This window comes from Camelina sativa, chromosome 3 (genome assembly GCF_000633955.1).
Source record: "Camelina sativa cultivar DH55 chromosome 3, Cs, whole genome shotgun sequence".
In the NCBI taxonomy this organism is placed as follows: Eukaryota; Viridiplantae; Streptophyta; class Magnoliopsida; order Brassicales; family Brassicaceae; genus Camelina; species Camelina sativa.
In genome coordinates this window covers 5,578,031-5,593,522 of record NC_025687.1, presented here as the reverse complement: position 1 = coordinate 5,593,522, position 15,492 = coordinate 5,578,031, and the positions used below count along the sequence as shown (strand labels likewise).

The 15,492-nt window shown below is 35.7% G+C and overlaps 2 protein-coding genes and 1 pseudogene across 2 annotated transcripts in view; all 3 read left to right on the top strand.

Moving 5' to 3' along the window:
* Positions 1,834-3,335, top strand: LOC104771360 (zinc finger A20 and AN1 domain-containing stress-associated protein 1-like). The gene is made up of 2 exons (XM_010495879.2): positions 1,834-2,103; positions 2,584-3,335. Exon 2 carries the CDS (start codon positions 2,622-2,624, stop codon positions 3,105-3,107), a length of 486 nt encoding a protein of 161 aa, XP_010494181.1. The 5' UTR covers positions 1,834-2,103; positions 2,584-2,621; the 3' UTR covers positions 3,108-3,335.
* LOC104771350 (kinesin-like protein KIN-UA) overlaps positions 6,303-15,492 on the top strand; it is a 20,164-nt gene continuing 10,974 nt past the window's right edge. The window contains exons 1-18 of the mRNA XM_010495870.2: positions 6,303-6,757; positions 6,924-7,024; positions 7,130-7,252; positions 7,355-7,540; positions 7,642-7,863; positions 7,951-8,089; positions 8,229-8,378; positions 8,500-8,588; positions 8,775-8,978; positions 9,074-9,217; positions 9,305-9,571; positions 9,674-9,791; positions 9,885-9,977; positions 10,073-10,198; positions 10,303-10,428; positions 10,504-10,647; positions 10,727-10,855; positions 10,958-11,071. Of these exons, the coding sequence (XP_010494172.1) occupies positions 6,568-6,757; positions 6,924-7,024; positions 7,130-7,252; positions 7,355-7,540; positions 7,642-7,863; positions 7,951-8,089; positions 8,229-8,378; positions 8,500-8,588; positions 8,775-8,978; positions 9,074-9,217; positions 9,305-9,571; positions 9,674-9,791; positions 9,885-9,977; positions 10,073-10,198; positions 10,303-10,428; positions 10,504-10,647; positions 10,727-10,855; positions 10,958-11,071 (2,665 nt within the window). The 5' untranslated portion in view covers positions 6,303-6,567. The remainder of the gene's footprint in view (positions 6,758-6,923; positions 7,025-7,129; positions 7,253-7,354; positions 7,541-7,641; positions 7,864-7,950; positions 8,090-8,228; positions 8,379-8,499; positions 8,589-8,774; positions 8,979-9,073; positions 9,218-9,304; positions 9,572-9,673; positions 9,792-9,884; positions 9,978-10,072; positions 10,199-10,302; positions 10,429-10,503; positions 10,648-10,726; positions 10,856-10,957; positions 11,072-15,492) is intronic.
* Positions 14,168-15,492, top strand: part of LOC109130164 — a 9,834-nt pseudogene continuing 8,509 nt past the window's right edge.

Genomic DNA, 15,492 nt, shown 5'->3' with positions numbered 1-15,492 from the left:
CAATTTAACATAATCACCCTTTTCGGAATCTTCGGCTCTCAATTTCAGCTCAGGCACCGTCGCATCGACGCCATTGCTGTAAGTCATAGATCGAGAGCGAAGATTGCCCCCCTCCCAAACAACAAAAAAAAGTGAACCCTTTTTTCCCAGAAAAACAAAAGCTTCTCCGTCAGATTCGTTAATGCGCCTCTGTTTTTTTATTCTTCGGTTTCGTTATACAGTATGAAGAGAATGAGACCGTTAGATCAAAATGGTGGTGGTGATCGGAGAGAGAGCGAAGCGAATGGGTTTTAGTCTTTATTAGAAGAAAGCATCTGAATCATTATTATTATTCCTTTTTATATCTTACTTTTTTAATTAAAAAGAATAATATCCCAATAATTAGGTGGTGGTTTACTTCAAATTATTAAACCGGACAAGTGGAGACAGATGATTGGGTAATAGCTGTTGCTCACGAAGCACCGATATGTGTATAAGCGAGTTGCGTTGCTTGAGTTTCCCTTAGCTTTATGTACGCTTTGCCGTCACGGTGGGTACATCGTACAAATACATGTTGTGTGTTACTTTTCTAACTTTCTAATATTGATGAACTATGTAAAATATAACTAGTTTTGGATGCTTAAGGAAATTATACGACTAATCATTGATATTTAGTTGCTTCAAAGCGATATAAAAGAGGGAAAGAGGGAAACAAGACAATGAAAAGCAACCAAAAGATCGATGATACTTTTTTTTTTTTGTCAAACAAGATCGATGATACTTCTAAGCAAATGTATAAAGGTAAAACAAATCCCTTAAAATATAAGATTCCTTTCTTTCTTTTTATAACAAAACTATTAAGTTTTTCTTGTAAGTGGACATTTTGTATAGTAATAATAATATAGATAGCTACGTTTTGAAGTTATAATACTTAATTAACACCAATGACGAGCATATATCTATTAAGATTTTTTTTTTTTTTAGCCGTTTCTTAACATAAGTCAATTTCAAATATAGAAAAATTGACAGATTAACCTATATTTGGTTGGTTATGGTCTTATGGATAGTCGATACATTACAAATTAACATAATAAAACAAACGAAGGTGATGGAGATCATAATTATCGGATCCGTCATATTATACTAGTGTGCTAGAGTTGAAAAATACAAAATCGGTTTGAAGAAAAAAATGAGAAGAGTCGTTTGCCGAAGTTACAAATTCAAATGCACGTTCAGTTTTGGCTTTTAATAAAAAAGAATGTGAGTTTGTTTAGGCTCAGCTGGACTCGTTTTTTACTGTCTACAAACACCCTTTGCGTGAATCACCTAATCAGTTTGTTGTCCACGCGAGTGTTTTTGTAGTAGTATAAAATCTACCGTTATCATGTACGTACGCGCGTAGTATCATATCATGGAACTCAACACATTCACAATCAAAATAAAAAGAGAGCGACGGACTGACTAAAACGCGTCGGGACAAACGCGCCACTTTCTTTCTTTTATCCACTGTTACGTCACCGTCCAACCAGCTAAGCCTGTCCCCACAAACCAAACCCGGTTACACATAAACCGGTTATCATCTATTCACGAACTGAAAACAAACTTTATCGTAATCCACAAACACCCAAAAAAAAAAAAAAGTTGACAACCCCACCCATTTTATATCCACTTTTTAATACTACCATATCACATTAAAAAAAAAAAAAAAGGTCCAATCACTACCGTTGGATTGTAAAACGATGACGAACTGATGACTTCATCACTTCCCGTTGGGTTTCATCGAACGAACGTTATCAGACAATGCATAAAACCTCCCCGTGCGCCTTACCGCATAGGAATAAACCATTTTGACCACATAGACAAAATGCAAAAGAACCAAAAGAAGTCTGGTTTCTGTTTTGTCTAAATTTTTCTCTCTGGCGAAAAAGCTAAAGAGGTTTCGGTTACGGTCTCGGTCTCCGATCATATCACGAAACTTCTTTGTCGGTAATTCTCAGTGATAAATACTGTGTGAGAGATATTTTCAATACGAGAGAGACTTGTCGCCGCCGGAAACTAAAGCTTAGAGTTGGAGAGATATCGGAAACTTTGTTCTCCGCCAGCTGAGTTTTGCGTCGGAATTAGGTAATTATTAATTTATCTTTATTGGTTTTGTTCTGTTCCGATTTGTGTGTTCATCGTTTGATTCCTTAATCTATATTATCTAGAAACCATTCGATTTAAGTTTTTGATGGTGAAGATTAAAAAAGACTTATCTCTTTTTGCGCCGTGAGGGTAAAATAGTCTTTTTGACTTACACGCTGACCTGGTCGTGAGTGTGTTTGACAAAATGACGGATTTACACTTCAACTTTATTAAAGAGTCCGATGGGTATTTTCGTCATAAATAATTTTTAGTATTTGCTCGCGTGAGTATCAAGCCAAGAATCTTCCATTTTTCTAATTCTATCGATTTTGGCAATCTTCCTTTATTTTCTCGGCGATTCTATCAAAGGAGGAGAATCATAAAATTACATAATTAAAAATAAAAGCCCTAACCCTAATTCCAAATTCTGCATCTGTTCTTCAATTCACGATTTGTGTGTGTTTTTTTTGTTAATTGCAGTAAGATTTCGATTTTAGAATTTGGGAGATTTTTCAATTATGGGTTCTGAGCAAAACGACGGCACAAGCTTCTGTCCTTCAGAGCCAAAGCTCTGCGTCAATGGCTGTGGCTTCTTCGGAAGTCCATCGAACATGAACCTCTGTTCCAAATGCTACAGAGACATCCTAACCAAGGAGGAGCAAGCCGCTTCTGCTAAAGTCGCCGTCGAGAAATCTCTAAACCCTAATAAACCCAAAATCCAACTGCAACAGAGCACTCCCGGCGTTGTTGTCGAATCTGGCTCGTCAACGAGCGGCGGCGAAGCAGCTCCCGTGGATCCGCCGAAACCGACGGCGACTAGATGCTTGAGCTGTAACAAGAAAGTGGGCGTGACGGGTTTCAAGTGTAAGTGTGGGAGCACTTTCTGTGGTGCTCATAGATATCCAGAGAGCCATGACTGCGAATTCGATTTCAAAGGATTGGCCAGAGAAGCTATTGCTAAGGCTAATCCTGTCGTCAAGGCTGATAAGGTTGAGAGGATATGATTTTGGTAATAACAACCAAAAAGAAACTGGTGTCTGTTGTCTTTGTTTTTAATATGTCTCGTGATGTTGGTTGCTTTGGCTCTTTTTTTTTTTTATTTCGTCTGCTCTTGTTATGGTTTGATNGCTCTCTAGGGGTTTCTTAGGAATTTAGGTTATGCTATTTATGTCATTTCGTGATTTGGAACGCTGGATTTGTTGTTCTGTAATAAAAGTGTTGGTTATATTATATCAGAAAAAATCTGTGCTCTTTATCGGTAGAGCTTACTTCTTCTTCTTACCTGGAGGAAGTTGAACTGTTTCAAGTTATTGGATTCTCTTAGTTTGATAGTTCTGAAACTGAAGGTATCGCTCTAGGGAGTTTAGATCAGATTGTTGTTATTGATGCATCTTACTTCTTCATATCTGGAGGAAGTTGGAATCGTCTGAAGTTGTAGGAATCTCTTGGTTCGTTTATAGGGGACTTATGAACAAGTTTGGGGTTGTATGTAGCTGATGGTGGATAAAGTGTGTAGCTTTATAGTTCTGAAACTTAAGATATCGTCTAGAGAGTTTATCTGTATCGAACCGTGGAAGATACCTCTGGTTTGTTTATAGGGGAGTTTTGAAAAAGTGGTGTTTGTATATATAGCTTATGGTTGCTGAAGTTTGTAACTTGATAGTTCTGAAACTGAAGATGTCGTGTAGGGTATCTACATTGAACCAGGAAGAGTTGCATGTCTTTAATTTAGGTGTCCTGGGTTGAATGAGTCATTGATTTTGTCTACTTTGTCTTAGCTGGGGAAAATGGTGTTCTTCTTCCCTGGAGAAAGTTTGATTCATTTATAGGTGTAGGACTTGGAATAAGTGGAGTTTGTAGTATACCTTTGGTGGATTAATGACTGAATTTGTCAAAGTAGTCTGTCTGCATCAAATCATGGAAGATTAAGAGATGTCTTGAAGTTTAGGTGATAGTATCCAGTGATGCTCGTACGATTCTTTCTATTGGCTTGTATGGTCTTTATATCTTTGGGGATATTTTTAGACTCTATGAAGAGGGTTTGATTAGTAGGAGAAAGGGATTCAAAGCTGTAAACGATAACACGGTGTGTAGTTGTAACTGGTGGTCAGTTGAAACTGCTGGTTGAATTAGCCAGTGGCCCAATGCAGATCCTTGAGTGGTGTGTATTGAACATGTCACCATCTCCAATCAAGTGCAATAGTTGTCTCCGATCTGTTTTCTATTAAAGGAGTATCCATCAAAATTCATTAATGTTTTTGCAGGCTGCTGATATGAACTAGATTTGATTTTCCAATACAGTTTTTAAACGAAATTAAAACTTCTATATCAAAACAGAGATTGCTTAACCTACGAGTTGAGATAGACTGTTCTTTGGTATGAACTAAAAAGAAGAAATTATATAACATGTGTTTTTGATATGGCAAACTGTTCTTTTCACTATCACTCCTTTGATGGTTACATTAAAAATCTTGGGTCCATTTTCCGAATCTTATCAAACAATTTACAAAAAGCAAAGAGAGAAAAAGCAATGCACTATAGTTGTCTGGATAAAATAACCTAACATACAAACATGTAGACTTTAAATTTTTCAACCTAACTGTGAATCATGTTTTGTACTTCTTTGCTTTAAGGCTTTAATTTTTTCTCTTATATGTTGTATAAAAAAAAATAGTGGGGAGATGAAGACCTCATTGTGACATTACAACCTCTCGAGAACCACTTTCAGCCCATGATGTAATATCAAATGATCTGACATTGCATCAGTTGTATAACCTTTCAGAACATATTTTGTGTTTGTGGTTTGCCCTTGTTTTACATGTCTAAACATATCATTGTCTAATATGATCAATAATAAATACATAATTCTGAAATTACTAAAGAGAAAATAAAAGGTGACCTTTTTATGTTTAAAAAAAAAAGAGAGAAACTCTTTGTTGGGTGAATGTAACTCTCACTTTAGTAAGTCTGGACTAGTTGAGGAAGGCCCCTACATGGAGTACAAATATATAATCTGAGTGCTTTGAATAAGTTTCCCTCTTTATACATGAATGCTGCAGTATAAAGCACTACTAGAATGACAAAGAAAAGGTTTCATTTTGACATCTGATTATGAAATATCCGAGATGTCTTAATTGAGTTAAGAACTCAGTATTTGAATATGTTCATTAAAAAGAGTTTATTATGATCAGTGTTTTTGGTTTGGAAAAAATAAATGATGTTTTGGACTACGAATTTGATCGAACAACTTTTTTTTTTGTTTTGTGCCGATTCACAAATTTACAGCTCAGAACTAATTTTATACATATTTTTAGGTAAGCAATCTAGATTCAACTCATCTCAAAACAGCTTATACTCTGTATGTATTAACTTTCCTTTACCCTTTAATGAATATTCAAAATAAATTGAATGGAAGATTCATCTTTTCGTTGGGGAGATTTGACAAATTAATCTTTTTTCTATGGGGGACCCTTGAAATCCCTTTATTGTTGTTATTGCCTTTTCGTTTCTTACCTTTTTTTCCTTTTCTCAGTCCAAAAACTTTTGTTCGTTTCATATTTTTTTTCAATATAATCTTTCTCCTTTTGATTCTTCCTCTAATTATGCTTTAAAGAGACGAATTCAAATTTAATATTTAAAAACTCAATTCAAATATACTATATGGTGAAATGAGGATATGATTATGAAACAATGTGATTGACTACATCGTGGACCAACAACTTATTATATTAATATGGCCTTAGGAGCATACAAAAACACCATTCTTTATAGAAACTGAAAAAACCAACCAATTAGGCGTGACTGGAAAACATTTCATATTATTTGGTCAATTACATGCAGGTGATTAAGATTTGACAAATATGAAAGTACGTTAACGATACATAGTTACATACTAATAAGATTAAATATAACATAACCACGAACTATTGGTATTCTCTTAAAAATAGTAAGCAAATTAAAATGGTGACATTTCTCTCTCGTGACTGGAATTATAGTAAAAATAGTTGCAAGTAATTAAATGATTCACGCGGAAGAACAACAACAAAACAAACAACGTATCGTACAAAAACAAAGATAGAGAGAGAGAGAGAGGCCAACCAGTGGGTAAATAACGGGACCAGTAAAGGGCATTTAAGTCAAAGAACGTTCAATCTAAGTTAAAGAACAGACCCAACTTGGTGATGTTTGGTTTGGTTTGGTTTTTTTAACTGTGTGTCACGCCTCCCTTACACGATTCCCTTCACTTCACTCAACACTCTCTCTCTCTCTCATTTTGTTCTTTTGGAATTTTCCCGAGAAAAATTAAAATCCGAGCAAAAAAAAAGTAAAAGAATTTTCTCGGGAACTTATACTAATAAAATTTTGAGGAAACACGAGAGAAGAAAGAAGAGAACCTTCTCCTCTCTGTTCTTTGGTCGTTTTTTATTGTCTTTTGGATTTTATGCATTTGAAGAAGAAGAAGAAATGTCAACTACTTCAGGAAACGGAGCCGTAAATTACAGAAATGGGACTCATAGAAGCTCACTCAGAACTCAGCCCTCTTCTTCCGGTGCTCAGAAACCTTCTGTCAAATCCAAGTCTGCCCTTAGAAAAAGCAGCCCCGCCGCTCTTGGTGGTGGCGGCTCTAAGTCTGGAAGTGGTGCCGACGCCGGTGGTAATTTTTTTTTTTTTTAATTCCTCTGTTCATTTCTATTTTTACCTAGAAATTTCACTGTTTCGTTTATTTTGCTCCTTAAAAATTGAAACTTTTTGATTCATGTGTTTGAGATGTTGGATTAAGCCGGATTGTAATTTGGTATTGTGATTTTTTTTGTTTTCAGTTCCTGGTAGAGTTCGAGTAGCTGTTAGATTAAGGCCACGCAATGGCGAGGAAATGATCGCTGATGCTGATTTTGCTGATTGTGTTGAGTTACAGCCTGAGGTAATCATTATTACTTTGTCCCGATCTTATATAAAGTTTGTGTTTTTCTGCTTTGAAATGTGGTGCGGAGCTCAATCTTGTCATGTTCTTGGTTGATTCTTTTAGCTTAAGAGGTTGAAACTCCGGAAAAACAACTGGGACACTGATACATTTGAGTTTGATGAAGTGCTTACTGAGTACGCTTCACAGAAGAGGGTTTACGAAGTTGTGGCAAAACCTGTTGTGGAGGTATGTATTAGATGTGTACTACTAGACCTTTATCAACTTCCAGAGTTTTTAAAACTGTTCTGTTCTTGGGACATTAAAGATGAATTTGAGTCTTATGTGTAGGGTGTTTTGGATGGTTACAATGGGACAATAATGGCGTATGGCCAGACCGGTACTGGTAAGACATATACACTTGGGCAGCTCGGGGAAGAAGACGTAGCTGATCGTGGTATAATGGTCCGTGCTATGGAGGATATTTTAGCTGAAGTCTCTTTGGAGACTGATTCTATCTCTGTCTCCTATTTGCAGGTGGGTTATATTTCTCTGTACTGTTATACTTTTGAGTCTCTCTCATATGGGTTCTTGGAAAGTCTTGTTGATGTGTTTGTTTGCTTGATACAAAAATGCAGCTTTATATGGAGACTGTACAAGACCTTCTTGATCCGTCTAATGATAACATTGCAATAGTTGAGGATCCAAAAAGTGGAGATGTGTCTCTTCCAGGTGCCACCTTGGTCGAAATTAGAGATCAACAAAGCTTCTTGGAACTACTGCAACTCGGAGAAGATCACCGGTTTGCTGCTAACACCAAATTGAACACTGAGTCATCTCGTAGTCATGCTATCTTAATGGTGAACATTATTATATTGATCCTTATTTTGCTTGCAGAGTTGTTGGTCATATAAACTTGCATATTCATAGCCAACTATATATTGCAGGTAAATGTAAGGCGCTCTTTGAAATCAAGTGAAAGCAATGGGAATTCCCATATGACTAAATCTCTCAAGCCTCCTGTTGTCCGGAAGGGAAAATTAGTTGTGGTGGATCTTGCTGGCTCTGAACGTATCAATAAATCAGGTTATATTCTCAGTTAGTGGACTTTAGGAGTACCAATCTTTTTTTTATTACTCATTTACACTTCCACAACTAACAACTTGAACTTCAAAGTTATAGTAAACAACTTCGTGCGAATATTTATCTTTCTTTTTTGTACCAGGAAGTGAAGGACACACACTAGAGGAAGCCAAATCTATCAATCTCTCTCTGAGCGCGCTGGGGAAATGCATCAATGCACTTGCTGAAAACAGTTCTCATGTTCCATTCCGTGATTCAAAGTTAACTAGATTGCTTAGAGATTCATTTGGAGGCAAGTTTGTCTCTGCTTTTGTGTGTGTATTTTGTATATCTTGGTATTAGACAATAATATAGGATCCTTTCCAATACTTACTATGTTGACTTGCTTGACATGTGGCCTATGACCTCAACAGGCACTGCAAGGACCTCCTTAGTTATTACAATTGGTCCTTCACCACGACATCGAGGGGAGACAACTAGCACTATAATGTTTGGGCAGAGGGTAGGTTGCCTATAGCTTTGGACTTCTATTTTGTTTGATTATTACATTTACGGTATATGATGACTGTTAGCAAGGCTCTTTTGGTTAATATTGGTAAATGATGTCATATATTAGTCACTGCTTGCTAGTTCGAATTCTTGATTTTCTTATTTTGATGGCTACGTTTAACTTTTGGGTTATCAATAGGCTATGAAAGTGGAAAACATGGTGAAGTTAAAGGAAGAGTTTGATTACAAAAGCTTGTCTAGAAGACTAGAGGTACAACTAGACAATCTAATTGAGGAAAATGAAAGGCAGCAAAAAGCATTTGTTGATGAAGTCGAAAGAATAACCGTAGAGGCGCATAACCAAATTGCTGAGGCTGAATCGAGATATGCCAATGCACTAGAGGTGAGTACTTTTTTGTAAGGTGATGCAACAAGACCTTTGCTATTGAGATGTCTCTTTGGTTTGGTGTATGATTCAGTAATCATATCTTTTTGTAGGAGGAAAAGCAAAGGTATCAAAATGATTACATGGAATCAATAAAGAAGCTGGAGGAGAACTGGTCAAAGAATCAGAAAAAGCTGGCTGCTGAAAGACTTGCACTTGGAGAGAAAAATGGACTGGACATTACATCAAATGGAAATGTAATGCATGACATTTTGTTCACCTTTGCAGCGTTAGATTCATCAATGACTCAACCTGATTTACAGATATTCTTTCTTTTCTTACAGAGATCAATAGCCCCAGCCTTAGAGGAAGTCTCTGAACTGAAAAAGTTGCTTCAGAAAGAAGCTCAGTCGAAGATGGCGGCTGAAGAGGAAGTGAATAGGCTGAAACAGCAACTCACTGAACTTAAAAAGGTGGAAGTATCAGGAAATTCCGAGATCATGAGACTCCATAAGATGTTGGAAAATGAGACACAACAAAAAGAAAAACTAGAAGGGGAAATAGCAACACTGCATTCTCAACTACTGCAATTGAGTCTTACTGCTGACGAGGTAAAGAACATAATAGGGATCTTTCACATGAAAAAGCATGTTCCTTATGTATCAAATTGTTCCCGTTTTCCGTCATTCTTTATATATATATATTTTTGGCAGACTCGACGAAACCTTGAGCAACATGGTTCAGAGAAAAGTTCTGGTGCATTAAGACTTCCTCAGATTCAAGATCCAGGAAATGCTGAGAAACCTCCTGTAGCTAGACTGTTTGAACAAGGTAATTTCTAACGTTTCATGCCACTAATTAGTCGTTACTAGTCACATTACCGCAAACATTTTTAACACCTTGTACATGTTTTGCCTCTTGAAGTGGGGTTGCAAAAGATCTTGTCTCTGCTTGAAGCTGATGATGCTGATGTGCGGATTCATGCTGTCAAAGTGGTAGCGAATCTGGCTGCTGAAGGTGTCTTTTCGCAATATTCATCCTTTTGACTTTTATTTTTATTGCTACCATTTCAAGGGCTCATTATGTCTCTGTTCATTGTTATGTAACACCAGAGGCGAACCAGCAACAAATTGTGGAAGCTGGTGGTCTCACCTCCTTGCTGATGCTTCTGAAAAATACAGAAGATGAGACCATTCACAGAGTTGCAGCTGGTGCTATCGCTAATCTTGCAATGAATGGTAAAAAAATTGTGGTTCTCATGAATTAAAATTGTTTAGTTGTTCACAGTATCATTATTACTTTGTTTACGAAACCAACTCCTATTTACTCTTCTTATATACAGAAACAAACCAAGAGCTGATCATGGATCAAGGAGGCATCGGTTTATTGGCCTCAACAGCAGCCAATGCTGAAGATCCTCAGACCCTCAGGATGGTTGCTGGAGCAATTGCAAATCTATGTGGAAACGGTATTTTCGATTCACCTCTCATTTTTTTCCACTTTATTATGAAAAGGAACTCACAAGCTATATATACACACGCAGATAAATTGCAGACAAAACTAAGATCAGAAGGTGGGATTGCAGCTCTGTTGGGAATGGTCAGATGTGGACATCCTGATGTGCTTGCACAAGTTGCTCGCGGGATCGCAAACTTTGCGAAATGCGAGTCAAGAGCATCAACACAAGGTAACAAACCTTATTGAACTAGTTTATACAAAATATTATCTTTGGCAAACGTGAAACGTTTCAATGCGTCACTGAGCAGGAACTAAAAGAGGGAAATCACTATTAATAGAAGACGGTGCACTCTCTTGGATTGTACAAAATGCCAAAACCGAAACTGTAGCCATAAGACGACACATCGAGTTAGCTCTATGTCACTTAGCACAACACGGTTAGTGTGTTCTGTTCATATATACATACACATCGAGTTAGCTCTATGAACCTTGTAAGATAATATGGACCATTGTAACACGTAATATTGATGTTTTTGCAGAAGGAAATGCGAAAGAGATGGTGAAGGAAGGAGCAATATGGGAGCTGGTGAGGATCTCAAGAGACTGTTCGAGAGAAGACATAAGAAGTCTTGCCCATAGGACACTCACTTCAAGTCCCACTTTCCTCACTGAACTCAGACGTCTCCGTGTTGACATCCGATAAGCCGGTTTCACGCCTAACTTAACCGAACCGAATCGCGGTATAAATAACATTCTACCGGAATTTTGAGATGAAGATTTGTCTGGTTTTGTTTTTGTTTTATCTTGGGTTTAGTAGGCTGCTGGTTTGTGGTTTTCATAGTGGCTTTTGGCATTTATTTTATTTTTGTTGTTTGGGGTTGAATGTGTAAATTATTTTTCTTGTGGCTTTTGTTTGTGTATATAATATGTCGTAGTGAAAATTGAAATTAAATTATAATGATGGCTACTTGTCAGAAGATTCAAAAGAGTAATGTAGAATTTTCCACGCTTTAATATATAAAAAACAATCATACAGATTCATACATAACTGCACACAATTAACAACAAATATGTGTTAAAAACATATCTTTTTTTGTTACGCAGGCACTTTACTTTATACTTATGTAGTTATGTTTATTACGTAAGTGTCATGTTTTATTTTATTATTCTTAATTGTATCATCTGGATGTGGGTGCATACATACAATAGCATTTTTAATTTATTTATTCGCGCGTGCAAGCTTGGATGCAAGTTAATTATTGGAATGTTATGGTATAATACTGCTGTTTCGTCTAATAAATAAATATTTATTCATCTGCTAATATGCATTTATACATTCAATTTTTTTCTTTCACACAAAGATATAAAACAAGTGTATATGGATTTTTATAGAGAACAACTGTTGCCTGTTGGTATCCTTAAAAACCTATTTCTGACACAGGCGTATTGATTTCCCTACACAAAAAATGGGATGAACTCAAATTCTAAAGTCAAACGAAAACTAGAATAGAAATAGAGGTTGTTATCATTTACGTGGGCGATATAACATCATCAACTTGATATCGATATTAATAGAGGTTAGGTTATCATTTAATTTACATACTATAAAACTACAAATAAATATATACTGTTAGAAAAACAAACAAAAGTTAGTAATAATAAATTACAAAAAAAAGGTCAAATAGAAAAATGAAGACATTACATCATTTATGTGAGGCTATATACATCATCAACTTGATATGGATATTAATAGAGGTTAGGTTATCATTTATTTTGCATACTATAGAACTACAAATAAATATATACTGTAAGAAAAAACCAACTAAAGTTAGTAATTATCACCAGAAAAAATTAAGAAAGGTCAAATAGAAAAATGAAGACATTACAAAACTATTGAAGTAATATGTTATCATTTATGTGAGGATATTGGATATACATCATCAACTTGATATCAATAATAGAGTTTATCATTTATTTTACATATTGTAAAACTACAAACAAATATATACTGTAAGAGAAAAACAAACTCAAGTTAGTAATAATTGCAAGAGAAAAAAAATTAGAACGGTAATGAATACATTACAAACTATAGAAGTAATAAGTAATAATAATAGCTAGGTCTGTCAAAAGATTCCGAGAGATATGTTGATATGGTTTTTATTCTTTACTGAACTCATGGTTTTTATTCTTCACTGAACTCCTGTGTGGCGGCTACTGGCTAGGCCTCTGATCCCACAATACTGTCAACGGATCGACTTAAATCCATATATAAATAAAGGAAATACGATTTAAATAAAGTTTTACACACTTAAGTTATTTAATCAAATAAAAAAAACAATCACACAGATATATAATATGTATAACTGCTCACAATTAACAAGAAATATGAGTTGAAAACACTTCTTTTACGCAGACAGTTCACTTTATACTTTTTATGTTTATTACGTAAGTGTCATGTTTTATTTTGTTATTCTTAATTGTATCATCTGGACGTTGGTGCATACATACAAAGTTCCGCACATCAATCATTTGTAGGCTTGTTAGTCATAGAAATTTTCAATAGCATTTTTTTTTTTATTAGTTTCTGCATGCATGCATGAATACTGTTATTTCGTCTAATAATTAAGTAATTATTCATCTGTTTATATGCATTTATACTTTCATTATTTTTGAAAAAGTTTTTTTTTTCTTTTTTCACACAAAAAATATAGCAAAACAATATGGAATTTATGGAGAACAACTGTTGGTATCCTTAATTAAAAACCTTTCTGACATACCGATGTAATGATTTTCCTGCAAAAACCTTGCTGACACACCAATGTATTGATTTCCTTGCAAAAAGATATGGAGATGAAACTCAAATTATATAGTCAAACTGAAACTAAAGTGTGGAGAACTGGTAGATCAACTTGAAAACAATAAAGGCTAACATTTATTTTACGGACTGTAAAAGTAAAACTACAAATTAATAAATACACGGTAAGAAAAACAAACTAAAGTTAATAATATATAATTACAAATAAAAAAGAAAACTCAAATAGAAAAACGAAGACATGACAAACTACTGAAGTAGTGTGTTATTTTTGTTTATTTACGAAGGCCACCGGATATCATCTTCCTCACTTGATCTCTTTTCCAAACTCATTTCTAGAGAGAGAAAGAAAACTCAACCATGGTTCTTCTTAACAAACTCTGAGTTTTTCTCATTTTCTTCATAACCATCTCACAAGCCAATCTTTACTTTCCCAAGTCTGGTCTTATTCCCACGGAGCTTGAAGACTTTGTTTCTTGGTTATCGGATCTAGACACGGAGATTCTCATCTCTCTCCCGAGGTAACATTCGATACAATCTTTCAGATAAAAGGCGTAAATATATACATACATATATACTTTGTATAACACTTAATTAACTATAGATATTAAGATAGTAGCCTCCGTAAACTACTTTTGATATCGGTGAATAAAACTATATGATTTTCATTTTATTTTAGAGCTGGTTTATTTTCAGTAAAACGGATTAGTACCACTTTGTTCTTATTAAAATATATATACATATATATATATCTTATATATGATAAACCCTAAAAATGTTAAAATTAATTTTTCTGATAAAAAACGAATTTTCGAAGAACCAATGATGGGCCTATGGAATAAAAAAGCCCAGAAATATAAAGCCTTTAGAAAACCCAAAGTTTCTTTTATTCCTCGATAGCAACAAACAAAACTTTTGCGATCTTTTGATCTTTCAAATGTCAACCATCATCTGTGTGAGAAACAAAAAAATAGCTTGTCTCGTCTGCTTATTGAATTGTTTGTGTTCCGTTTATAACATAATTGTAGGTTCTGAAGGAGAACGCCGATGTTGTGGTGGCAAAGGATGGCAGCGGAAATTACACCTCCGTGAAAGAGGCGATTCAGGCAGCACCTAAATTAAGCTAAAAAAGATTCGTCGTTTATGTGAAGAAAGGCAATATCACTTTGGTCGGTGATGGTCAAGATTCAACCATCATCACAGGAAACTTAAGCTATGAAGATGGTACAAGAACGTTCGATACTGCGACTGTTGGTAAGTTCTTGAATAGTTTACAATAGTTCATAGTTATTATCTCTCTTCTTTACACCAAGCTAGCTAATAAAGACGCTAATTATACTAAAATTTTGTAATTACAGCTTCCAATGGTATTGGATTCATCGGAATCGACCTCTGCTTCCGTAACACAGCCGGGCTGGCCAAGGGGCAAGCGGTGGCTCTCCGTGTGAGTGGTGACAAGTCGGTCCTTTATAGATGCCGGATCGAGGGCTATCAGGATACCCTTTATGCACACCGAAATCGTCAGTTTTATAGGGAGTGCTATATTACAGGGACGGTAGATTTCATCTGTGGAAACGTGGCGGCTGTCTTCCAATTGTGTTGAGATAAGCTCGAACTAACTTGAGAATAAAGATTTGTATGTTTAGGAGTTATCTAAGCATAGTTTTAGGAGTTATCTAATCCGAGTTTTGCGTGGATGCTTTATATAAGGAGCTGTCAATGTGTGACAGAACATATAGAAAAAACAGAGTTTGAGAGCTTGGGGTTTTGAGTGAGTTTCCATAAGCTTAATAAGAGAGTTATTCTTATTATTTTCTGTGTGATCGTTTATCTAATATCCTCAATATTTGGTATCATAGCAAACTAAGATCTCGGTGTCGTGGGTGATTCGAAAGATGCAGTGGTTGAGATCAAGACCAAGGATGGTGAGACGTCTTCAATCAAATTTCCTATGCTCACAAGCTCAAACTACACTGTATGGGCTTTGCGCATGAAGATTGCTCTCAAGGTGCATAAGGTGTGGGAAACTATTGATCCGGGAAGCTCACATGAAGATAAAAACAACTTGGCGATCGCTTTATTGTTCCAGTCAATACCAGAAGCGTTGACTCTGCAGTTGGGTGATCTCCAAACATCGAAATCTGTTTGGGATGCAATACAGGCAAGACACGTTGGAGCTGATAGGGTGAAAGAGGCACGACTTCAAACCTTGATGTCTAAATTCGATCGCCTCAAGATGAAGGATGAAGATACGATTGACGT

What these genes read in the sequence shown, in the direction of transcription:
- LOC104771360 (XM_010495879.2), top strand. Translation starts at nt 2,622, where the DNA reads ATGGGTTCTGAGCAAAACGACGGCACAAGCTTCTGTCCTTCAGAGCCA.